Source organism: Vulpes lagopus, chromosome 1 (assembly GCF_018345385.1).
Source record: "Vulpes lagopus strain Blue_001 chromosome 1, ASM1834538v1, whole genome shotgun sequence".
NCBI classification, from domain to species: Eukaryota; Metazoa; Chordata; class Mammalia; order Carnivora; family Canidae; genus Vulpes; species Vulpes lagopus.
Window position 1 is genome coordinate 166,663,707 of NC_054824.1, and position 27,557 is coordinate 166,691,263.

The 27,557-nt window shown below is 32.5% G+C and overlaps 1 protein-coding gene across 2 annotated transcripts in view; it reads right to left on the bottom strand.

Annotated features, from left to right (window-relative positions):
• Nucleotides 1-637: 637 nt before the first annotated feature.
• The window catches only part of ODR4 (odr-4 GPCR localization factor homolog), a 41,074-nt gene continuing 14,154 nt past the window's right edge, over nucleotides 638-27,557 (bottom strand). For both annotated transcript variants that reach the window (XM_041754847.1, XM_041754858.1), the window contains 7 exons: nucleotides 26,632-26,727; nucleotides 25,667-25,735; nucleotides 21,881-22,009; nucleotides 21,072-21,162; nucleotides 15,494-15,679; nucleotides 4,385-4,495; nucleotides 638-2,598 (listed from right to left, as the gene is read on the bottom strand). In XM_041754847.1, coding sequence (XP_041610781.1) covers nucleotides 2,531-2,598; nucleotides 4,385-4,495; nucleotides 15,494-15,679; nucleotides 21,072-21,162; nucleotides 21,881-22,009; nucleotides 25,667-25,735; nucleotides 26,632-26,727 — 750 coding nt within the window. In that variant the 3' untranslated portion in view covers nucleotides 638-2,530. The remainder of the gene's footprint in view (nucleotides 2,599-4,384; nucleotides 4,496-15,493; nucleotides 15,680-21,071; nucleotides 21,163-21,880; nucleotides 22,010-25,666; nucleotides 25,736-26,631; nucleotides 26,728-27,557) is intronic.

Consider the following 27,557-nt stretch of genomic DNA (forward strand, 5'->3'; position numbering starts at 1 on the left):
ATCTGTTTTTTTCATTCATTCTTTGGCTTGGTTTATCAGAAATTGGGATCTGTTGAAATCTCCCACAATATTGTTCAATTTGTTGGGTTAGCCTTATTAATTTTGAGGCCATTTTATAAAGTATGTGCAAATTTAAAATTGATATATATTTCTAGTGAATTGTTCCTTTTATCATTTAATGGCCGCCTCCTCTTTAATAATACTATCATAAAATCCAATTTTAATTTAGTATCACTAAAGCTACACAAATTTTGTCTGTTTTCATCTTTTAAAAAATCCAGCCTACAGCTAGGTTTTAAAGACCTAAACAATCTGTTGTTGAACTGAGTTTAGTCTATTCATGTTTAATTAATACTACTTGACTTGTTACTATTATACTAATTTTATTCCTCCTCCACCCCTTATTTCTTTTGTACTGTTATTGTCTTCCTATTCCACTATTTTAAAGTCTTCCTTTACAACAATTCATTCTGTATCTATTATTTTAGCAGTTACACTTGATATTTTACTAAAAATTTAAACAGTATCTTAACCTACCTTCTGGACAATGAAAGCATCTCAGAACATTAATTCTAATCACCCTCCTCCCATCTTAAAAGCTATTATCCAGTTTTTCAATTATACCTTAAAGTCCACATTCATTTTGCATAAAAATGTTTATTTAATTTTACAGCTGTTCACAACTTTACTTCTTATAAACACTTAATTACAACCTTTTTATATTAACAATACCTTTGATTTGTATCATTGTATTTGTTCACGAGTTTTTCGATTTCAGATCATCTTTGTGGAAACATTTTCCTTCTTGAAGATCATTCTTTTGTAGTTTATTGAAATTCTGTTGATAGTAAAAGTCTGTTTTTCATCTGAACATTTCAGTTTTGCTTGGTACAAATTCTAAGTTGATACAGTTTTTCTCAGAACTTTGAAGACATTATTATTCCACCATCTTTGGGTACATTGTTGCTATTGAGAAGCCTACTGAGTATGTGACTGTCTTGCCTTCATTGATGCTATTTTGATTCCTTTGAATGCTTTTAAAATCTTGTGCTTCGTATCTTGTAGTTACACTACTTTGGATTTAGGCATGGTTTTGATCCATTTATTTTTGGGATATACTCTGCTTCCTAAAATTATTGAATTCATGCTTTTCAAGTAAGGAAAATAGTTATCTTCAAATATGCCTCTCTTCCATCCTCTTTTTCTCTCATAATACTTCTGGTTTTTATAATTCTTCCCTCCATATCTCTAAAGTTCTCTTTAATATTTGCATTTTCTAGCTCGTTTCTCCTTGCTGCACACCAGGTAATTTCTTTAGATCTCACTTCCAGTTTATTTATTGTCTCTTGAGTCTAATACAATATTCAACACGTCTGAGGGTTTTTTTTTTTTTAATTTCAAGTAACATATTTTTTCATTTTTGCAGTCTTCTTTTTTAGATCTGCCTGTGGTTCCATTTTTCATAGATGTCAGTAATGAGATCTTAGAGAAGCGAATTATTTCTACAGATTCTTTCTCACGCTAGCTAGTTTTTAATTTGCACCTGGTAATATCTAATCATAATATTGCTTTATCTATGGAAGTCCTGAGCCTTAATTTGCTTATGCTATGAGCTACAGGGTACTACAAACTAAATGCCCACTTCAACTGTCCTGGCTGGAACAGTATCTCAGATTCAGATTCATTTCCTTGTTTCTAATCCAAGGCATATGGATCTAATCCAAATTGCATATGGTTATGCTGCAATTGGTATTTGCCATCTGAGCAACCACTGCCCACTTGCATGCTTAATATAGTATTCACAATTCCCAACCAAAATGTGTTCATTTTTGTGAGTAAAAATAGAGGTATGATTCTCAGAAACTTCCCCTACTTTCTTTGAGCCGATTAATGCATTCAAAAATAGATTTTGTTCAGGATTTAGTTGCTTTTCAGTACTTAGCCTAATGTACTGCTAGAAGTAAAAGTCTTATTAAATATACTAAAACGGGTATAATATACTAACCTGAGAAAGCACGTGATTTATGGCAAGCCTTAAAAATTCAAACCTCTCTGGAAAGGTTTCCTATCCCTTGACCAGAACTCGATCACAATTTTGAAACTGAGTATATATTAGAAAGGCCCTAGGATATGAACTTATCCAATAGATTGTTGTCCCACTTTGTAGAAATTTCTCACATTATTCTAAGATACTCAGTTAAATTTACAATATATGATCCAAATCAACAGGACTAAAATCTATAAAAATAAAGTATCATTTTAAACATTTTAAAAAATAGGTAATAAGGATTTGTTACAGCAACTTCCATCTATATGCACAACTTTATTTTTGGAAGCCTGAGCCATCTATAATATAAGCAGGGCTTAACAAGGCAGCTGGTGATTTCATTTTAGTCAGAAACCTAATAGGCATTATGACAGCAGAGGTGGCTGCTCTGGTCTTAAATGCAGATGGACTGTTTGCATCTTCATTATTCATAATGATTGCTTTGTGTTCTCTGGAAGATCAGGAAGCTCTCTGCGTCTCACCCTAATCACTGAAGTAATGAAAGGAGATTCCCGCAGCAAAGACTGCAACCGCAACTGCTGCAATCACACCTACAGGTAAAGCAAACAAAAAGCAAATGGTCATGGGATAAGCAAAACAAAGGCTTAACTGATCCTAGGCTCTGAAATGTAGGTAACTCACGGGCTTAGACAACAAGATGCACCTGCACAAACACATGCTCACACACACGTATATATGTATTAAAAGCCAGCCAGTTGGGCAGCCCTGGTGGTGCAGCCGTTTGGCACCGCCTGCAGCCCCGGGCATGATCCTGGAGACCTGGGATAGAGTCCTGCCTCGGGCTCCCTGCACGGTGCCCGCTTCTCCCTATGCCTGTGTCTCTGCCTCTCTCTCTCTGTGTGTCTCTATGAGTGGATAAATAAAATCTTAGAAAAAAATAAAATAAAATAAAAGCCAGCCAGGCTTAGGAGGAAAATATAGCAATAAGCTGGATAGATGGCAAAGGCATGACTGATAATCATGTACTTCACCACTTAGCAAAACCTTCAAAAAAAAAAAAAAAGTATCACTTATTTGTGCACACATATCTGACGGAAAAACTCAAACATCTTTAAAAAGTTTCTATAAATATGCATACTGACATTCCAGCTGTCCCAAGGTACCCAGTTTCAACCAAAAGACAGTCTAATGGGCAGCGGGTCTCAAACATAAGTCGTTTGTGTAAATATTAAAACTAAAAAACTCAGATTCCACCATTATAAAATCTAAAAATTAGTTACGTTTGTATTGATAACTTTTAGTTTTATTTTTTCCTAATAACTATAAGTTAACCAAAACAAAACTGACCATAGTAGTCTAGACAGACACACACATACACATGCACTTTGATACAAAGAATTTAGGCAATTATATAATGAGTAAGTTCCAAGAAAAACAACTAAATCTTCTGGCTTCTAACTCTCAGTTAAAAGTCTTAATGCTTATAAAGTATTTCTCAAATTGGCACTCCACTTAACAATAGTCTACATGTTCTTTTATCAATAAGTCTGAACAGTGTTAAAGTAATTGCCACACTTCTTTGGAGTCTTTAAAATTCTAAAGTTCATTACAAATTTTCAGACCTGAATTTGACTTTTTTCATAGACTATGTATCAGAATTTTCTACAATAGCTGTTTTGCAAAGAACACCAGTCTGGAAAGCATTGGCCCAACTATACTAATTAATTCCCAAAATGCAACAGGTTTTTCTTCTAAAAACACCAAAAAAGGGGTGCTTGGGTGGCTCAGTCTGTTAAGCACCTGACTTTTGATTTCAGCTCAGGTCATGATCTCAGAGTAGTAAGATGGAGTCCTATGTTGGGTCTGCCCTGGTATGAAACGTGTTTAAGATTCTCTCTCTCAGGCACCTGAGTGGTTCAGTCAGTTTCAGGGTCTGCCTTCAGCTCAGATCATGATCCCAGAGTCTTGGGATTGAGCCTTGCATTATGAAGCCTCCTTAGCAGGGAGCCTATTTCTTCCTCTCCCTCTCCCTCTGCCCCTGCCTCCCAATTGCATGCTCTCTCTCTCTCAGTCTCTAAAATAAATAAATGATTCTCTCTCTCTCTCTCTGCCCCTCCCACCCACTCTAAAAACAAACAAAACACCAAAAAAATTAATAGGAAGTGCCATGTTTGAAGGCAATTAGGATAATGCATTATTTATAAATATTTCCATCTCTTTCATCTCCAGGGTCTAGTACTTTCCATAATACTCAATAAATACCAGCTTAATCTAGCACCTCTAAGAAAGCAAAATGTAATGGAAATAATTTTAAAATAATGAGAAAACCAAAGGCCAACATAACATCTTTTCAATGTTAAAAAGGAAATTAAATACCTATATTTTGCTGAATTTTCATTATTACTGCAGTTTTAATTGGTTGTTTTGGTTGTTCATCATCTGTGTTGTCCAATGAAGCTTCAGTATTCATAGAGTAACTCACACAAGCTGCAAGAGGATAATAATAATAAATCCTAAATAAATGGGAATTATTAAATTATTTAAAATAAGTTTTAAAGAAGAACATTATAAAGAACATATACAATGAGCTCCAATTTCCTCCAACTTGGCTTTTTTACAACACAATTTGCTCATCAAATGCAGGTGAATTAAATTTCATGGAATATATGTCAAACTGACAATTTTAAAAATACTATAGGTTTTATAATTGACTGAAACCAGAAACCAGAGAGTTAGTTCTAAATGACTCTCACAAATTATGGGAATATAAATATAGTAAAAAAATATAGTAAACAAATATAGTAAACAAATAATAATATGGTAGGGAAATATAGATAATATAGACAATTTAGATAACAAAGATAGTAAACAAGTGATTTGTATAGTAAACAAGTAATCTGTTTCTTATATTGTAGTAAAAATAAACTGATGCCAAAAATCAAACCAGATAGGAGCAGAGTAATTTTCACTCTTAGTTGGGATTAATTTCTATCATTCTTATTGGTGGCTTAACAATTTCAAATAATTGGTTATTAATATTAAAAGCAGGGATTAGCAACTGCAGTCCCATGAGGCAAACCTTATGTGCCCCACAAAACGTAAAATATTTACTATTTGGCCCAATACAGAAAAAGTTTGCTGACTGGATCTCACCTGAAATTTGAAATATAGTAGTCCTCCCTTATCTGCAGTTTCAGATACCTGCAGTCAACTGCAGTCCAGTAGCAGATGATCCTATTTCTGACATAGAGTCAGCAGGTCAACAGTATCCTAATGCTATGTGTCACCATGCCTATATCATTCATCTCACTTCATTTCATTATGAGACATTTTACCATCTTATATCATCACAAGAGGGGTGAGTACAAATATTATATTTTGAGAAAGAGCACATTCACATAACTTTTTTTACAGTATACTGTTATAACTTATTATTATTTTTAATCTCTCACTGTGCCTAACTTATAAATTAAACTTTATCACAGGTTTGTATATTTAGGAAAAAGCATGGTAGATAGAGGGTTCATAGTATATAGAAAGGTACTATGTGCAGCTTCAAGCATTCATTGGGGTTCTTGGAACTTATCCTCTGCAAATAAGGGGGTCTACTGTATACAAGCAAAATATGATCATTAATTTAACCTTAAAACACCTCAGTGTTAAACAAGGCAACTACCTTATCTCATTTTACAGATGGAAAATAAAACCTGAAAAGTTAAGTGCATATTTGAGAGTCACGAGCAGCAGACTGAGGATTCAAATACTACGGTTCTCTTCCTATTTCATTATGCTGGCAATAATTTATATAGATTAGCTTAGCTGAATTTATTTAACACTGATTAAAACTGTCTGAACTAAAAACATCCTTAGATATCATAGTCAGTGGTTTTCATTTTTTTCCCTAGTGCTAAAGACTCTGATAGAAAATCCCAGCATATAAAATAGAAAAAATAGAATTATGCTGACTAAAGCAAGAATGGACAGCTCCTGGAGCCAGACCCCCCCCTCTTTCCCTCAGAGGTGGTAATCAAATGCTGTTCTATATGATTCCAGGGAACTGTCTAAAAGTATCTACACTTCATATTGATCTTTTTATTTGCAAAGAGTAGAGAACCACAGAATGAGAGACAATGAATACTACCATTTAAATTCAAAATTAAAGAGCTTATTGCTTGGATTTAAAATGTTCTTGTAGACATCTTTACATTTCAATATAAGAGCACAGGCTCACAAGTATGATATATAAACTTACTGAAACAGGTATCTGTGGTACCAAAACAGATAAAAGAAAAAAAAAACTGCCTAATTTTCATCAATTTCCCATGAAGAAAAGTTTACTGTCATTTTGAGAAATCATCTTTAGCCTGGGTGGTTCAATTGGTTTAAGTATCTGCCTTTGGCTCAGGTCACAATCCCAGGAGCCAGGGATAGAGCCAGCATTAGACTCTTGCTCAGCAGGGAGCCTGCTTCTCCCTTCCTCTGCCTGCTGCTCCCCCTGTTTGTGTTCTCTGTCAAATAATAAATAAATTTTTTTAAAGAAATCACCTTAGATGATTTCTAATCACCTCATTAGAATCAAAAGTATCCCAATCCTTTTTTTCCTCTTTAAGCATATAACCAAATAACTCTAAAAACAGACAAAACTCTTTTTTTTCTCCCATATCATATTGGTTACAAAGGCTAAAAATTCTTATTATTAACTATCTCTAGAAACATTCTGTCTTCTGTATTTCCACAGTTTCTAGATTTCTCAAGGATTAGAACTTAGTTCTAGATTATATTCACCTACTAGCTTTATATTTCCCTTAACTTCATCTATAGATCAAAAAGTTGAATGAATAGTACAGTTTATTCATGTTAACACACACACAATTTTGGTTTTTCTATTAGTAAATATCAGTCCAAAAAACTTTTTTGGGGAGCCACTAAAATCCATATATAACAAATACAAATAAAAATAATGGATGAACCATGAATTACACTTATTTGCTAAAGGATTTATTTTTCTTGAGTACTTGTATTTAAAGAGCACAAAAATGGTTTTGTCATGACATAGTACTTATATATTTAATATTGTTATATGCAAAAGTCATGCTCTAGTATATCAATTCTGCACAATATACTTCTATTAAAAAAGACATTTCACTTTAATCTATCATACAAACTCATATTGGTTTTATACAACTCTGAGATAATTTTACTGAGGCAGAGCATTTTTCAAGGATAGATATGATCTTGTCATAACAATTTACTCGTGTTTATTTTTGATGGGAGCGTCCAGGATTTTAACTCAAATCTCATACACAATGTCATTTTACTAGTCTCTGAAATTTAAATGCAAATAACATGATTCAATAGGAAATTAGATCTTAACCGTTCCTTAAAAACCAGGTCATTTTAACTTCAGACAAGCCTCAAATTAATCATGTAAGAAAGTAACCTTTTGAGCAACTATCAACAAAAGAGAAAACAAGGGCAATAATGAATGCATGTGAAGTTGTAAATGTGTTCAATTTCATTCCAAGCTGTTGGCAGTTAGGCAAGACTATTTAAATGCTTAAAATAAAATGTTACGACTTGAACTCCTTAGTTGTCTTCTTGCCCATCCCTGAATACTAAAGTAATGAGATTTAACTATACTCAATAATTTAGTCATAAAAATACATGTTCATTATTGCTTCTCTTTCCTTTATATTATCAATGTTTAACCAAACAACAAAAAGTAATTAGCTCTGATATCAAGAGAGAATTGGAACAGTTTCACCAGATTTTAAAGGTGTCTCCAATTTTTAGCTGATACTGTAGATAGAATGTAACTGAATTATTAGCTTAATATCTAGTAGAAGATGACTAATGCATTTAAGAAATTTTAAAGCCATAGTTATCCTTCACCTTAAGTGAGTCATTCTGACAAACAAATTGTTCTTCATCCCTTAAGTCATTTAAAAGTATGTTATTTTAAGGCAATCACCTGGCAAAATATGTATTTCAAACATAGCAACTACTTGGCAAGTATTTTATAGAATAGAAATAATTAAATAATAATCAGCAAATAATAACATCAAATACTTAGAAAATAAAGCCAGATTCTTATAAAAAGTTTAACACCCCTATATGTACACTTATTTCAATTTTTGAACTTGAACATTTGAACTCCACTTTTTTTGGTTTATTGTATATGAAAACCCTAATTTCAAATATATAGGAAAATCTATACACACTATAAAATATTACTTTCATACTTTAATTTTAATATTTTTTCATTATAATCTAGAAATTATTTAAAAGTCTTATAATAGTGGTTAAAATCACCCTACATTTATGTATCTCTTTTTGTTTAGAAAGTATTTTCCCTAATATTCTTACTAAATTCTCTGATCAACCCCAAGAGAATCTGGGATTCAGAGGAGACTTATTTAAAATTACATGGAAGTAAGTGACACACCTGGACTCAGTTAAAATACTATCTCCATAAAATTATGCATCTAATATTTTTGAGTAAATTAATGAATGAATGAGTAAAGGAGTGAATATAATTCTAAATCAATAGGATGTTTATGAAAAAACACTCAATTTTTCTATTAACATAAACATTTTATGTTTTTACTCTATCCTATAATTTGGGAATGTTATTTTGCCATTGAAAATATGCTAATTACCAAATCATTCCTTCTAATTCAACAAATGCTTGAAAAAGCAAAACTAATAAAATTCTAGACAAGTCATATTCTTGGTCACAGTACATCTGATGCCAGTGTCCAATTCCTAAAAATCCTAGAGTTTCTTTTACTGCATTCATCCTTCAAAATGAACTCAAATGTCACCTGCTCTCAGAAGCTTTCTCTAATACCATACAAGGATCATGCCTGTGCTAAATGTTCTGATACTTCTGTTCATCCCTCTGTTATAGAACTAATCATCTTATTTTAGAGTAACCCATTTCTCTGTACTTCCCTCTATACTGTGAGCTTCTCGAGAGTTAGGACAGTATATTTGATCTCTAGAACCCTTAATGCTTAATAGGGCTACTTTAATAGGCCACCAAAAGTAGTAATCAATGATTCAGTTGGGATTTATGTAAGTTCCAAAAACAGGGCAGTGTCCTTAAAGAAGCATACATAATGAAGTAATATCTTAATACGTTATATAATACTAGAAAAATATATAATCTTGAGATCATGGGTTTGACACAGTACATGTTCAAGTTATACATACCTAAACTTTCCAAACTGCTGTATTGTTTCCTTTGTGTTTATGATTATAAACTCTTCCTACTCAGTTAATCTCAATACTAGATAACTGGCATAAAAAGAAATATAGACAGAAAATCATTTTAAAATACAGTGTGGGGACACTTGGGTGGCTCAGCGGTTAAGTGCCTGCCTTTGGCACACGGCGTGATAGACAAGTCCCAGGATGGAGTCCCACATTGGGCTCCCTGCTTGGAGCCTGCTTCTCCCTCTGGCTGTGTCTCTGCCTCTCTCTGTCTCTCATGAATAAATAAAATCTTTAAAAAAAAATACAGTGTGAAATATACAACTAAGTACCAATATTAAAAGCTTAAAAAAATCAAAATTCACAAAAAGACTAATGAACATTTATGTCATCTAAGATTATAAAGTTATTTTTAAATACTTCAGTTATTAGCTCATGCTAATATTTAACATGGTACAGTCTTAATGATAAAACTTATTGAAGGAAAGCTGCAAAACAGGATTAAAATATATTTAGTATACATATAATGATAAAAGTTCATTGGAGAATAGCCTTTAAAATGATAATAATAAGAAAGTATGTTATCTTGAGGCTAAAAATAAGTCTCAATTATTTGCAAGAATATTTCAAAGATTTCTAAGAATCATTAAAAGCATAGGGATCCCTGGGTGGCGCAGCGGTTTGGCGCCTGCCTTTGGCCCAGGGCGCAATCCTGGAGACCCGGGATCGAATCCCACGTCGGGCTCCCGGTGCATGGAGCCTGCTTCTCCCTCTGCCTGTGTCTCTGCCTCTCTCTCTATCTCTCTGTGACTATCATAAATAAATAAAAATTAAAAAAAAAATTTAAAAGCATAAAATTTTTAATATATTTGGGATTATCCACTGTATACTACAGAGCATGAATTTATACAATAGATGAGTGCTTTCAATTAAAGTGAAACATAAAGCAGTAATGGAAACAATTTACTAAAATTTGAAAATACTAATGTCAAAACTTGGTTATTATAGATTGTTATTGCTAATCTACAGTCAAATATACAAATCAAAATATTTTATTCTCAGTGAATAATTAACAAATCATTAGAGATTCTAAAATTTTGATCATTAATGTTCTTGGTTTCTCTTACGAACTTACTACATGCTCTACATAATTAGCAATGCATACATAATATATCTTCCAAATCATATTATAGACTTTTTAAGGAAAGGAATCTGGTCTTTGATTTTTACTATTACATTGCTTTGAACAGAACAAATGCGTAATAAATACCTGATAAAAAGACATACTAAATGCTGTACACTAGAATTAATATTTCTAGTGCTGCATACTATCACGTTTTAAATGTTCTATACTGTTTAAAATGCTCTGAATTATATATATACCACAGACCCATGACTATAATACCCTTTTTACTTTTTTAAAAGATTATTTATTTATTCATTCATTTATTTATTTATGATAGACATAGAGAGAGAGAGAGAGAGAGAGAGAGAGAGAGAGGCAGAGACACAGGAGGAGGGAGAAGCAGGCTCCATGCCAGGAGCCTAACGTGGGACTCGATCCCGGGACTCTGGGATCGCACCTTGGGCCAAAGGCAGGTGCCAAACCGCTGAGCCACCCAGGGATCCCTATCATATCCTTTTATTTTATTTATTTTTTATTATTATTAATTTTTTATCATACCCTTTTTAAATGCAGTCCCCTACACATGCCTTAAAAACTCTGTATCTAGCCAGATATAAACTTAAAATTTTTCAAACATAAAATAAGTATGAAAAAAGATGTGTTTTAATTTCCAAAAAAATGACCTATTTAGTCTATATCAGTCAATTTTTAACAAATATTTATGAATACCTACCATGTTTGAGGCATGGAGCTCAGATAGAGATAAACATTCTAGGTACTTACTCTTAAAAATCTGACAGTTAGGGGGACCTGAATGACTTAGGAGTTAAGTCTCCCTTTGTCTCAGGTTATTATGACAGGGTATTAAGCCCCATGTCAGGCTTCCTGCTCAGCGGGGAGACTGATCTCTCTCTCCTCCCTGCTCCTGCTTTCTCTCACTATCTTTGTCACTATCTTGGTTTCTCTTAAATAAAAAAAATCTTAAAAAAGAAATCTGACAAAGGTTGAAGATTAAACACAAGTGATGAGTTATATAAGTATGCAAATAATGTTAAAGAGCAGCACAGAATTATAATAAAGCATAATGGAGAAACAGTCTGGGTACATTAAAGGTAGTATCTATACAGGTTAAAAAAATTCTATTTAGTTCCTTGAAGACAGAATTAGTATGATATCGATCTATGGACCTCAAACCTTAGGACTAAATCAGTAATTTGTTTTAGTCATCAAATATTTACTGACTACCTATGATGTGTTAAGGCTAGGTTCTTAGTAAAGTACTTGAAATACAATAGTGATCCAGAGAGGCAAAATCCTTTTCTTGTAAATCTTCTGGAAAAATCGAAGTTTGCTAAGCTGTACATATAATGGTTTCACGAAAGTCTGAATTTATTGAGCTTTAGTTTTGTTTTTGGGAGGCTGTCATACAGTAGCTTCTTTATGAATATATTATAATAGTGTAAGCTACTTGGATATTTTTAATGTTTTAACATATAGAGAATGGATATGGGGCACCTAGGTGGCTCAGTGGTTGAGCATCTGCCTTGGTGATCCTGGGGTCCTGGAATCAAGTCCTGTATCAGGCTCCCCATAGGGAGTCTGCTTCTCCCTCGGCCTATGTCTCTGCCGCTGTGTGCCTCTCATGAATAAATAAATAAAATTTTAAAAAAGAATGGATATTGGGATACACCTGGGTGGCTCAGTTGGTTAAACATCTGCCTTAAGCTCAAGTCATGAGCTCAGGGTCATGGGATCAAGTCCCGCATCAGGTTCCTTACTCAGCAGGGTCTGCTTCTCCCTCTCCCTCTGCCCCTCCCCTCTGCTTGCATGCCCAGTCTCTCTCTCTCTCTCTCTCTCTCAAATAAATAAATAAATAAAATTTTTTAAAAAAGTATAGATATTACCCTATTATTAATACAAGTTAAAATAACTTTTTAAAAGTATAATTGACAAGGTATTGAATACAATATAAGCTAGTTTATAAATGTTTGTTAAAAAATTAAATTAAGAAAAGGTAAAAATATTTAAGACAGATGGTTGTCTTTATTTTTTTTTTAAAAAGATTTATTTACTCATTTTTAGAGAGGGAGGGAGAGAGCAGGGGGAGAGGCAAAGGGAGAGGCAGAGAAACTCTCAAGCAGATTTCACCTTGAGCGTAGAGCTCTATATGCTGGGCTCAATCCCAGGACCCTGAAGACATGACCTGAGATGAAATCAAGAGTCAGATGCTTAACCGACTGTACCACCCAGGCACCCTAGATGATAGTCTTTAAAAAATCTAAATGAGGAGTGACTTGGGTCACTGAGTGTCTTGAACCTCCAAATCTTGATTTGGCTCAGGTCATGATCTCACAGGTGGTGGGATTGAGCTATAAGGCTGCTTCCAGGCTCAGGAGGGAATATGTTAGAAATTCTTTCCCTATGCCCTTCCCTGGACTTGTACTTGTTTGTATGCATGTATGCACGCACACGCTCTCTCTCTCTCATAATAAATAAATAAATAAATAAATAAATAAATAAGATCTTTAAAAAAAAGAAAAAAAACAAAACTCTAAATCTCTCTGTCCCTATGCTTTGATATCTGATTTTTAAAGTAAGTTGCGAAAATAATTAATCAAAAACATTTTTAAGAAGTAAGTTGTGATTGGGTCAAGTTTTGCACACAGTGCTATGCTACCCTTTAGTCTTTCATGAATGTAATACACACTAAAAGTGTGACAACTAATTCAAAAAGAATATGAAAAGCATTTACTATGATAACAGATCCAAGATTCTAGCCAACAAGTGAGAAATTATACTAACAGAAGCAAGATGAAATTAAACCAGAATAATGTTAACATCATTCATGTTAAAATTTTTTTTTGAATGATGGATGCAATGAAGGTGGTGATGCTAAAATAAATATCTAGACCATGGTAAGCAGTAATTCTATAGTCTTTGTTATTTAGGTCCCGTGGAAAGGAATTGTTAGAGAAAAGCACAGGCTCTAGAACCAAATTGCTTAAGTTTAAATTCTAGCTCTGCCATTTACTAGCAGTGTAACCCTGGAAAAATTACTTGACCTTTCTGAGCCTTGATTCTCTCATCTGGAAAATGGGAGTAATAAGAGTATCTGCTTCATAGGGCTGTTATAAGAATTAAATTATTTAGTATTTGTAAGGCTTTGGAAGGAGTGCCTAAACATAATAGGTTCTATATAAATAATAGCTAATGATATTATTAGAACATTAGTTTGAATTCAGGGTAATGTATTTTGAGAAAGGCAAACCAAAGTATATTTAAAGAAGTAGTTTTTAATCTTTCTTAGGTCACCAACCCTTTAATGGCTATAGTTCTTTCTCTAGAAAAAATTACAAGAATTACTTTCAAGTAGTTTGTGGATCTCCTGAAAGCCAGCTAGGACCCCAAAGGTTATGGGTATTACAGGTTAAAAATCTCTAACCTAGAAGAACATAAACAAGGTGGTAAAAAGGAATGAGGTCTGGAAACTATAATAAAGAGAGCAGTTAAAAGGTTTGTGCAAATATTTGGCTTCAACATACTTAGAGCATGATAGTTGCCCTCAAATTTAAAGCATGGCCTCAATAAAGAAGTACTCATGTTTTACGGCTCCAGATTACTGCATAAGGTGTTAGTTACAGAAAGGCATACTGGTATTCAGAATAAGGAAGAAAACAGTCTAAATCCTCATCTCCGAGGAATATAGATTTCAGTGTTAAAAAAAGATGAACAAGTTCAACTCTAATGATCCTACATAAAATTCATTCAGATTATCAATGAAGTATTGTTAGACACTTAGAGACAGAAGTAAACAAAACAATAAAAAAATCCCTAAAAAAAAAAAAATTAATTAAAAAAAAAATCCCTACTCTGATGACGCTAAATCTAGTTGGCAGAGATAGTGTAGCCATTAATCTGGGAAAACATATTTCAGAAAGCAGCAAACACATGTTTACCAGGTCATTTTCAAAATATCTATTGGTTAGGGAATATGCTATAACTATCTCTTATACTAGTTTTTGAAGGACTAAAATACAGCTGCTGCTTTAACATCAGATACTGAGCAATTTAAAGTATTTTTTTTCTTTAAAACATGCTTAACGTTCCACATCATAATACTAACCTGGAGTTGTTGAAAACAACAATAACGAGCACAGTGGTCTCTAACTAATCAGAAACCTTACCGACAGATTTGATATTCACCAACCAAATACTTACTTGATTCATCATTTTAACAAAAGTACTCTGAATCACACACTCTTATGGGGGGGGGGGGGCAGGACTTACTTAAGTCACAGAAGAATAACTAAGAATTAGAATAAAGACTTGAAAATTGCTATATTCAAATTTCATAAACATTCATTTTCAAAAGTAACCTAGTGACTACTACGATGTCAGAAATCTGAAGCTTGATAGTTACTCAGTATTTATTGATATTTGCAAATAATTACCTTTATCACATACTTTTTTTTTTGTTTCAGGAAGTCTATCCTATACTCACACGTATTTATAGATATGTTTTCATATCCTGATCTCACCTGATACAAAATAAAAACAAAGCAAAGCAAAAGAATACAAAGCAAAACAATAACAGCCTCTAAAATATAAGGTCAAATGTGAAAGTGATGGTTAGGGGAAGAAACTGTGTTATATAATTAGATAGTACGGCAAATCTGTGTTTTATAAAAATAATTTTGATCTACAACATTTGGAAATGCCCATTTCAGCTTAGTATCCCAAATGTATGAAGGGGTAAGAAAATAAAGCCCACTAGTATGGAAAACACATTTAAAAAAATAGCTTAACCAAATAATTAAGATAGTGAATTTTAAGCAAACTTTTCTTACAATAAAAGAAACACTGAAAAGCCATATATTTCACTATTTAAAGCTGAACTTGTTTTATAAAGACCTACTTGCTAGGCTTGGAAAATCTGAAGTATCTTAAATTTTGGTAGAATTTTCCAGGAAAACACAGATTGCATGTTTCTATCTGTAGAAATTAAACAGACATATTTTTAAATGCCTCAAAAGTATCAAACAGAACTAGTGTTAAAGAAATCTAAAGACATATTTAAACTAGATGGCTCATAGGTCATCTAAGCAAAAGTCTAATCAGGTTCTCAAGTCACATCATATAATTACCTGTGTTTATTTCCTCTGCAATTTCCAAATCTTCTATTTGAATCATATGATCTAACATCTCTATGAAATGGTCTCTCATTTCTTCAGCTGACTCATCACCAAATTTATAATCACATAACATTACAGTAGATCCCGGAATGGGGACAAAAACTCGGTGAGGGAGGATGTGAAACTCTTTTTCAGAATCTAAAAGGAGGAGGAACATTATCAATATTTAGATAGGTCTGTCACTAGCATCAGTGATATATTTGCGTGAAATATACACTAATAAAAATAAAACCTAAAGGACCTTTTCATTTTCTAATTGATCAGATACAAAATTGCTCTTACTGAATTCTGCTTTACCTCAATACTCCTGGTCTCTGCAAGGGACTAAATGATATTCCTATGAAATATAAACTTAACCATTGCCTTCAATGTAGGATATTGTTTTTTGTAAGTTATATATTCTTATATTATCCACTATCCTATGAAGGAATAACTAGGAGAATTTTGTTCCTGGTCTCCAATATTGTTGTTTTTCTTGTTTAACCATACAAACACTGCATTTTGTAAATATTTCTCTTCTTTATGCAAGTTTAGAGTCAAATTAGTGGCCCATCTATATCAAATGTACAGGACATAATTGCACACCTTTTGACTAATCTTACCACTGACTTTATCTTATCAGATCTAGCCCCCATTTCAAGCATGTGTAGGGCATTAAGATACATGTTTTGTATACTAGTCTTACTACCAACTCCATCTTGCTTTTTCATTTTCCCTTTGCTTCATTCCTATTGCTAATATTTTTTATCTTGTTAGATTGTAGTACCTTTTTGTAAACAGTCTTAAATTATCTTTAGAAAAAATAATATGGATCTAAATAAAAAATAAATGTTTCATTCTTTGAATAGTCACAAAGTAAAATATATTTTCCCCAATTTCTAATACTGTCACTGTTCTACATAAACACATAATTATTGTTTGGTTCAACAACATCCATTCTATTAAACTATTAACAAAGACAGAGATTTTGTGTAAAGAATCACCTCTTTCAGCAATGGGTATGGTTAAATAAGTTACCAATGCACAGATCAAGCAGAAAACTAGGGCTTACTTTAAAAGCAATCTATAGTTCCTTGTCAAGAAACTAGTGGTAGCTTTATATGACTACAAACTGAAGATGATGAAGAATGCCTTAAGTGTCACAGAAAATGCTATGACTTAAATTCTGTGTTCCTGCCAGATTCTGCTTATCTTGTTGTCATATGAGAACTGGGAAAAAAATTTCTCTTTGATCAGACTGCCTCCTAGCTGTAAAATTATATTCCTGCAACTTTTACTGTAGCATGTATATTACCCACACATTGAAATTAGGAATGTATTTTATTTTGGGCTACAGTTTCTTAAAACAAGTTCAAAACTTTCAAAGATGGCTACAATATGTAAGTGTAATTAGCATGCAAAATTTTAAAACTATTTCAAACTGAATTCTAGTTTGCCTGAAAAGGAAATAAAACATGCTTGATATAAAATCAAATGTTGCGATGCCTTGGTGGCTCAATCAGTTAAGTGTCTGCATTCGGCTCAGGTCATGATCTCTGGGCCCTAGGATCTAGCCCTGCATCAGGCTCCCTGCTCAGTGGGGAATTAGCTTCTTCCTCTCCCTATGCTCCTTTCTCTCTCACTGCCCCTCCCCCTACTTTGTGCTGTGTGGCACACACTGTCTCAAATAAATAAAATGTTAAAGCATTAGTTACAGTAATTTTAAATTACTCATTAAAAAAACTTAAAAATTTCAAATTAAAAAGTTAAATTAGCCACTTAGTATCTAAATAGAACCAAGTTTTCTGATTGGTCTGAGCTTAAAAATGGGAAGATTACTTACTTACTTACTTATTTATTTATTTATTTTAAAGATTTTATTTATTTGACAGAGCATGCACAAGAGAACACAAGCTGAGGGAGAGGGAGAAGCAGGCTCCCCACTGAGCAGGGAGATGCGGGGCTTCAATCCAGGACCCCAGGATCATGACCTATGCCAAAAGCAGACGCTTAACCAACTGAGCCACCCAGGAGTCCTGGGAAGACCTTTTAAGAAAACATACTTGTCACAAAGTATTCTAAGAATCCATTAGGAATATTCCCACAGCAGAGCATCTAGTTAAACATTATTTGAGTAAGTCCAAAACAGAGTAAAAAATTCAAGGCAATTTAAGAATTGTGTTTTTTTGTAAAAATAGAAGCAGAATATACATCATCCACTAAAAAACACTATATGTTAACCATTTGCATCTGTATGATACACTTAACATGATTGTTTTTAAGTAACTGGATATACTGATTACATTAAGTTCTCAAATAATGATATTTTTTAAAAATTAAAAAAATTGTTTTACTAGTTACAAATAGAATCCTAAATCATACTACTGTATTATAGAAAATTGTGTAGAATAGTTGGTATTTGAGTTAATTCTTAAAAGATGAAAGACATTTGTATGAAGCAAACAGAAGTGCCATCCAGAGAACAAAGCCTCGACCAAAGGCAGAGGAATATAAGTGTTCTTTGAGCACAAGTGGTATGGATGGATATGAATGTAGGAATGGAAGAAGGTAAGAGACCTCAGTTTTCACAATGAGTAGATCATCTGTTGAGAGTAAGTTGGGTAAGACTGAATGTAGGCTGAACGCGAATAATGAAGCTCTGGAATACTTAAGGGGAATCTGAGAAGGGGAAGACCACAATAAGTTAAAGGAATGATTGGACTTCTTATATTTTTGTCATTAACTACTAAAGTTCTTTCATCTGGATAGCCAGAATTCAAAGACTATATTTTAAAGATTAAGTAAGTAAAGTTAATATGCCCTTTGCAGACTTCCTTAGGCATGCAAAAATATTCTAGTTCAGCTTAATTTCATGGCATACATGCTACATTTTACCATACTACAAATCTATAAAATCTTACCAGTATATAAGAAAGATAAGCTATGAAGCCTAAATCTAAAATCTAACAATTTGGAGTATATACGTTCAACTTCAAAATGTACGTTTAAAAAAAAAAGGGATGCCTGGGTGGCTCAGCGGTTGAGTGTCTGCCTTTGACACAGGGCGTGATCCTGGAGTCCCAGGAATGAGTCCCACATTGGGCTCCTTGCATGGAGCCTGCTTCTCCTTCTGCCTACGTCTTTGCCTCTCTCTGTCTCTCATGAGTAAATACATATTTTTTTTAAATGTATGTTTATTTGTATTATTACACTTGCAATTTATTCTTTGATCGTGATATCTTAAGATCAACTAACATGTTGCTGAAATAAATCTCCTGTTACCAAAGTTTAAAAATATATAAATTTATATTGCTTTCTTTTTGAAATATAATATACTTCCCAAAAATTAAAGTTAGGAAATTTTAAAGACAACTATCAAGTAATTCTCTTTATTATCACCAATAAAATAGTAACTACCACTTACTGAACATATAGCTTACCAATTTGTATTAGGGGCTTTACAAACATTATCTTTTTAAATCTCACAATCTCAAAGAGTAACTACTGTAATTCCTATTTTCTAGATAAGACAATGGATGCTTGGACAGACTCAATCATTCGTCCAAGGTGACTCCCCGCTAGTGGCAAAGTAGACACAGAACCCAAGTACATCAGTCCTCTTTTTCCAAAACACTACACTGCCCATTCTCTTCACGCAGGTCTCAAAGGCTACTCAATTACCAGTGAAAACTTTTTTAAAAAATTTAGGATAACATTAGATGATGATGTTAACCTCTAATACATCACATTTAATATATAAATATCACAACTGCTGTGAGAAGTCATTTTACTGCTTCACCATCAGCAAAAATTTCAAAATACTAGCCTACTTAATATAAATTAATACCAAAACAGTCATACAATACCAGTTTACGAAGCATTGTTAGATGGAACAGAGTATCTAACTAATGTGTGTAATAGAGTAGATCTTTGGCATTAATGGTAAATGCATCCCCATGTCCCCGAAAATCTTAAAATTCACAGTTCAGTTGTAGCACATACTATTACTCAGAAAGTGAAGTAATGTTTAGCACCACTAGAGTTATTGCATACACAAAGTTAAGTGGTAAAAAACAAGGCCACCCTGACATGAGGTTGATAGGCTGACTGGGTGACTAACTGGCCAGGTTTTACATACTTCCTAAAACAAAAATCTCAATCCAAATGCTGCATAGAAGATTCAAATTCACGTCTCAGTAAAACTACACACTATTAGTAAATGGAGCTTCAGGGTTATTTGTGAGTACAGGAAGGACTAATGTTAAATCTGGCAATTCCGCTAATGTATCATACTAGGAATATAAAAAAGATTGTGACTAGGCCACCAAACCTAATATACTAGCTATCAGCAGTACTACAAGAGTTTTTCCTATGAACATAAAAATATTCCCTTAACAAGCAAATATATATGTTTCTATTATGTACATATTCAACTGTGAATTGCAAATGTACTCATACCTGAATGGTAGAACAGAGAAAAATGTGTAACTTTGAAAAGCGTATTCAATGCTATAACTTGAGTAAAAACTATTATTAATACAAATTTCAGAAATGGTAGTTTATACTTCTTGAAATGGAACAATTATAAAAAGGTAAGACACGACCCAGGCTTTTTAAAAATCTAATAAAGTATGCCAGAGTAATATTGAGTATTTAAATTAAGAAAAATTTAGCAAAATGTAGTATGAATAGATCAATTGCGTATATACCACAAATTAATACCTATTAAAAATTTATTATATAATACTTAACACTAATATTTTTATTTTCAATAATTTTTTAAAAAAATCTCAGATATTAATTTTTAAAATATTAGCTTTAAAATATTAACAAAGGGGCACCTAGGTGGCTCAGCTGGTTAAGTGGCTATATACAGCTCAGGTCATGGTCTCAGGGTCCTGTGTTAGGGTTAGCCCCACATCAGGCTCCCTGCTTAGTGGGGAGCCTGCTTCCCCCTCTGCTGCCCCTCCTGCTTGTGCTCTTTCAAATAAGTAAAAAAATCTTAAAAATAAAAATTAAAAAAATAAATAAATAAATAAATAAATAAAATAGAATAAAATAAAACAAAATATGAACACAGTTTATCCATTCTGGCAGACATTCATGCCCTCCCTATGACTGTTAAATGCTGACAAATTTGTTGTGTTTTTTTTTTGTTTATTTATTTATTTATTTATGATAGTCACAGAGAGAGAGAGAGAGAGAGGCAGAGACATAGGCAGAGGGAGAAGCAGGCTCCATGCACCGGGAGCCTGATGTGGGATTCGATCCTGGGTCTCCAGGATCGCGCCCTGGGCCAAAGGCAGGCGCCAAACCGCTGCGCCACCCAGGGATCCCCAAATTTGTTGTTATAAGGTGTTCCAAACATTTTTTGGGGGTGGCAACTGAAAAGTTGTCTTTCACTATGACAATGAAAATTAAAAGATGTCATGTTATTATAAAACATAGATATAGGTAGTTATAAAAGATAATATATCTACTACATTTTGATATCCTATTATTTTTATCAATTCAACACATGCAAAAAATGTTCTTAATTTTATACTCATAACTTTTTTTTCTGGAATTTCATTCAAAAGCAGATCTTCAAATAGCATTTCACAACGATCTGCAACTGTATTCAATATATCTCTCTTCATTGCCTATGAAAAAACAAAAATTACAGTAAGAAACAAAACTCATTACTTTAAATTTGTACTATTTTTTTTTTAATTTGTACTATTTTATTACCACCCTCCCCCAACACAATTGACTTTCCTATATAATCATGTCCACCAAAATAACTGGTACATCATTCCATTTTTTAATATCCATTTATTTAACATGCTTACTGACACACGAACAGTTAAATGTCAAATTTGCCTAACCTTCATTTAAATAATTGAAACCAAATAAATGAATGAAATTTTCCACTTAAACAAATAATGTTAGTGTTCCAAATTAGGAAATGTGTAACTATGACCAAAGTACCAGTCATCATTTTTAAAATTTCTGAATTACCCAGATTATAGAATCCTACCTAATAAAACTTACAATGAATACTTTTCCTGTTATTTAAAAAGTTTTATTTCCTTCCAAAGGAATGATTTCAAATGCACTAATGTATCACAGACTGTGGAGCACTGGATAAATTTGTATAATACCAATTCAAAAAAGGCATTTTAAAATAGATACCCTGCATATGAAAATCTTGGGACCAATTACAGTGTATATATGGACTAGCCAATAGTTTGGGATTTGATTATCAGTTAAAATCAAATTAATAATTATGAAATCTGAGATTGAAAAAAAAATTTAGCATTTTTGAGTAGTTATATTAACATGCTTCTGTTTTTCATATACCAGTTATTCCTTTTGTACCTGCACAGCATCTTTAACCTTGGGTTTATTGCTATGAACATAGGCTCTGCATTTCACAGCACCCTTAAGGTTTACAGAGCCGCTGCAGATCTGGACTGTGGCTGTGGATCTGTGGTCCGAATTCAGAAGCTGAAAAACAAAATCTATTTAGGTTCTAGTAGCCAACAATTATTAACTATGTGAAACATTTAAACATTTTATAACCCATTTCATGAAGCAAGATAGAATTTTTGACTGAACCAAATGTTTGAAAGTATTTCCCATAAATTCTTAAAAGGCCTCCATATTCTTCCTAAGTTATATATTATTTTCTGAGTATTTTAAATGCAGTCTAAAGTTAAACACAACTACATCTAAATTTTTTCTAACATGACTACCTAAAATAACATTATTTAACATGTACACTAAAAACATATTATTTGCAGATTACTCAGTTAAGTATTGTTACGATGAAAAGATGTGTAAAGAAGACATATATATCTAGTATATCTTCCATCTAGTAAGACATATATGGTATGTAATATAAGATTTGCACAAAAAATCATTGGAATACAGAGGTTGTGATAAATTTGCTAAAATGATAAGCAGTATAAAGACACTCACTTAATTATATACTTTTGACTCTTAACTTCCATAGGCTAAAAGTAATGCTATGTGCTCCCCTGCAACAAAAAGGGTTGCTTGTGGTTACCACCAGAAAAATTGCCTTTTGTCAACAAAAAGGCAACCAACTGTGGTTTTAAGTGGTCGCTTCTATCTTACAATCTCATTTTTCCATAATCTAAAGAATGTTAATTCATGCTTAATTTTGAGATGTTTCACAGATATTTTTAACCTTATTATTTTAATAAATGACAAAACAAGTAGAGCATTAAAACAGTGAAAGTACTACTGGAAGCCTATAAAATCACAATGGGAACAAAAATTGTGATTTTAAAATAGGATACCCCAAAAAGAAAATAAATAAATAAATAAAAAAGAATACCCCCCCAAATGAGACACAGTAAAGATAAAAATTCTAAGTATACTTGGAATAAATAGGGTCAATTCTGAAGAACAAAAACAAATCATGAAACTTTGAATATTGCTCTATGTGCCTCTGTAATAAAGAATAATCAGGAACTGAGGAAGAAAAATGGTAAAGAAGCAGAAAGGCTTGAATATGTAGCTACTGAAAGCACATGAATAGTCAATGTCTGATGTAATTCAGCCAAAGCTAGTTTGGTTTTTTTGTGTGTGTTTTTAATAATTTAAACTTAAACACAGCAAAGGTCTTATTGGTAAGAAATCAGTCACAGACCAAATAGTTCAAGAGGCTCCAAGTCTGTTTAAAAAATGTCTTTTCAAACCAAGCAGCAGGGTAATAATGCTCATACTGTATCTGGAATAAGCTTCCTATGATATTTGTATCATACTTGTAAGGATCATCAATGTATCAATAAGGTGGGCTTCCTTTATCCACTATATATTTTATTTTATATATTTAATATCTAACATGTTTTATGACATATAACACATTTATAGTATGTATGTATAAATTAGGGCACTATTTTCCAAAAAAGACTAGACTATATAATACAGACTATACACATACATATAAACGCACACATGGAGAGTTTTCAAAAGATACAAGCATTGACTTCTTTCTGGTGGAAATGTACCTGTGTTCTACAAATGTCAACTCCTTTTGGTTTCTTTGGACTTAGGAACAACTAGCTAACAAAGAGGCTCTGGGAACCTAACTTGGTCATAAATGGAAGAATTTCTGTGACAATGATATGGTTATTTTGGAGAAGAAAAGATCCCTCTGGTTATGATGACCAAAAGAAGCTACAGAAGTGGTAGCATTTGGGGTAGATCTTAAAGTGCAGATAGGATTCTGACTGACTGAATGACAAAGAAAAGATGGTACTGGCAAGACACATCACCAGAAAATAAACATGATTTTAAAGGCATAGAAAGCAAAGATCTAAAACAATAAGTATGATATTAATGAACAGGCACCCTGAGGCTATGAAGAACCTTAAATTAGACTTTTCTAAGTTGTCAGTATAGAGCACTTAAGGAATTTTAAACAAGGTGATTAACACAATCAGTGCCTAACTCTTATACATACTCAATAAATATTTCTGGAAAAAACTAATAAGTAAGTAACAAGTGAATGGATGCAAACTGTGATTCAGATAGGATAATTTGAGGTTACATGCAGGATAAATTGGAAATATAGAAGATATTCCAAGATATATACAAAGGTATCAGGATTTTCAGAAAAGAACTTTGGACATTAATGAATGGATGGAGAGAGACCAGTTAAGAGTTACTTAAAATAATACAGATAAAATAATAATGCTGTAAGACTAGTGGCAGTAAGACTATAAGGAAAATAAAAGATGAGCTAACACTGCAAAGGAAGAATCAACAAGACTTAAGGGAGGTTGAGTAGGAAAAATATTTACTACTTATTATATATTAGTCATTTTAAAATTTCCAGCTGGCTGACCAGTGGAATGATTGATAAAAAGATATTATACTGTATGATTTTTATACAGTATAATATCTATATACATTTTTATACATTTATATATATAATACATTTTTGTAATTTTATTATACTGTATATTTGTAATATTAAATATAACAATAAATCATCTCTCATAATATTCTTTCTTCTCTATATTCCCAGAGTGCACACATCTACCAACTCCAATTTTATCACTAAAATAATTTTAAGTAAATTATTTAAAAAACCAAGAGGTCACATAACCATATCTAGTAAAAAGCATATAGGTACAAGAATAGCTTTAAAATAAAGGATACTTCTAAACTCAAAGGCATTAAGAAGAGAAATGGAGAACTCATTTTGAGTAGAATTAAGTCCAATGACAATTTAGTAAATACTGTTAAACACAGAGAAGGAAGAGAAGAAATTAAAACATTCTCCTATGCAAAATTACTTTTAAGTCTATTTTACTCAATTAAAAAAATATGCAGTATTTGTATCTGTACAAAAATATACAATAAGGTATGCTTGGGTGGCTCAGTGGTTGAGTGGTCTGCCTTGCACTCAGGGCGAAATCCTGGAGTTCTGGGATTGAGTCCCACATCAGGCTCCCCACTGGGAGTCTGCTTCTCCCTCTGCCCATGTCTCTGCCAATCCCTCTGTGTCTCTCATGAATAATAATTTTTTTAAAAATACAAAGAAAAATATTCTGTTCTGCATGCATACTTTTAGGAATAATTAGTGGTTTTAATTTTTTATTCTTCAAGATAGCCAAGTTTCAATTCTGAAAAGATGTGTAATTTAAAACAACCATATAAGAATATAAAAATTGCTGGTAACGTGTGATTTTTACCTAGAGAAGGTATATACTTCAAAATTTAGTATATGACAACTCTTGGCACAATTGTGCACACATCTTTTTAAGTTAAGAACTACAACTCTGCTCATAAAAACTACATCCTAAAATATTACACACATATACACGTACGTATGTATATATTAGATGTTATATATTTTTAAAAATTACATATATATTTTTAAATTACTATTTGATGCTAAAATTTTAATAGCCTTCAGGCAAAAAACCAAACTAGGTCTTATTAAAATAATGTTTCTTGGAAATAAATTTCCTAGAATTGGACATTTTTACACTTTACATCTCTAAAATTCTTTGACTTTAATTATAAATATAAATATAAAATATAAATATAAAAACCAATACAATTTCATTATAGTTACTCTGAGAAATAATGTATTTTAGATAAGTAGTATTTTAAAATATTTACCAACTGTGTTAGCACTTTGACATCAAAAGAATGACTAGCTGCTTGAACATTTCCTCTCGAAGATTTTTTCTGGGAAAAAAAAAAAAAGCAACATAAAATTAAAAAAAAACTCAAATACTGACACTGGCATGGAATACAAAAGACAATTTAGGAACTATCCTACATATATTAATCAACTTAGAAGAAAAGAAAGTCTTGTTATTTGTTTTATATTGGCTTTATATATATATATATATATATATATATATATATATATATATATTACTTTGTATATTGTCTATCAATCAGTGTGTACTCTTAAAAACCTTTAATTCCCTACTTTTATTCCTGTAAAGCAAGGATTAGCAAACTATAGCCTATAGGTCAAATCCAGACTACTTCTAGTCTTTGTAAATAAGTTTTACAGAACATAATCAAGATCATTCATTTACATACCATCTGTGGCTGCTTTCATGCTACACTAACAGCTGAATAGTTGCTAGAGATTATGCGGCCCACAAAGTCTAAACCACTACTTGGTTTTTTACAAAGTTCACTGACCCTTGCACTAAAGAGATTACCAAAGTTCGTCTTCAGATAGATCAAAGCTATTTAAAAAGCCTATAAAGATGCCTTCTAGAAAATGGCCAAACTTGGTCTTTAAACTGCTATCAAAGTAGTTTTAAGCAAGCAGTTTGCAATTTGGAAATAGAATTTAGTTGACACACACTCCCTTCTTCAGATTTCAGGATCCCAATTAATTCAAAATAATCTCTTAGCATTTTCTGGCAAAAAAAAAAAAAAAAACACACATTTATTTGCCCTTTACTTTTAAAAGACCTTAGAAATTAAAAAAATAAATAAGAAATAGATGGGAACTGTTTTCATGAAGGTAAGAACTACAGAAAAGATGACAGAAAAGTCATCTTTTACTTTTCCTTAAGCACATATAATTTCATAAGTAAAATGATTTCCTTTCAACTCACCTGTCCTTCTAAGAGGTCACAATCTTCGTCTTTAACTTGTCCATTAATCAAATAAACGCCATTTTCTATTTGCTTAGCCCAGCGTACAAGTCCGTTCTTAAAAGGAACACAACATGGATATCTTTCAGATATAATGCCACCTCTATTAAACTCCCTAGGGTCCAGTTTTTTCCACCTAATACACTGAAATGTTAATGTGGTAATCAGTAAGGTGGTATTTACTTCTTGAGTTAACATTTTGCCATTTTTTCTTCATGTATTTAAAAAAATTTTTGCGGGACACCTGGGTGGCTCAGTGGTTGAGCATCTGCCTTCCACCCAGGCTGTGATCCTGAAGTCCCAGGATCAAGTCCCACATCAGGCTCCCTGCATAGAGCCTGCTTCTCTCTCTGCCTATGTCTGTCTCTGTGTGTGTCTCTCATGAATAAATAAATAAAGTTAAAATTTTTAAAAATTTTTGCATATAGTTGACCCACAATGTTACATTAGTTTCAAGTGTACAACACAGTGATCCAATTTATTTATAGTATGCTCACAAGTGTAGCTATCATCTGTCACCACAACACTATTACAATATCACTGACTATATTCTCCATGCTGTGCTTTTATTCAGTTTCATAAACAAACAAACAAAAAAAGGATATCCCCAAGTTTGGCAACTTAGCCATATTTAATAAGAGTTTCTCTAATCTTTATCCTAAACTAACATTGTATTACACACTTGGGAGGCTTATAATAACTAACTACATGACCAAAGTCAAACAAAATTCAGTAATTCCCATTATATTAAAAGAAAGTGAGAAAAGAGAAAGAACCTCAAAAACATATATATTAAGGAGAAAAAAAATAAGCTCCAGCAAAAGAAGAGAAATGAGATATGAACAAAAGAATGTACAGAAATACAAAAAAGGACTAGAAAGGAGAAA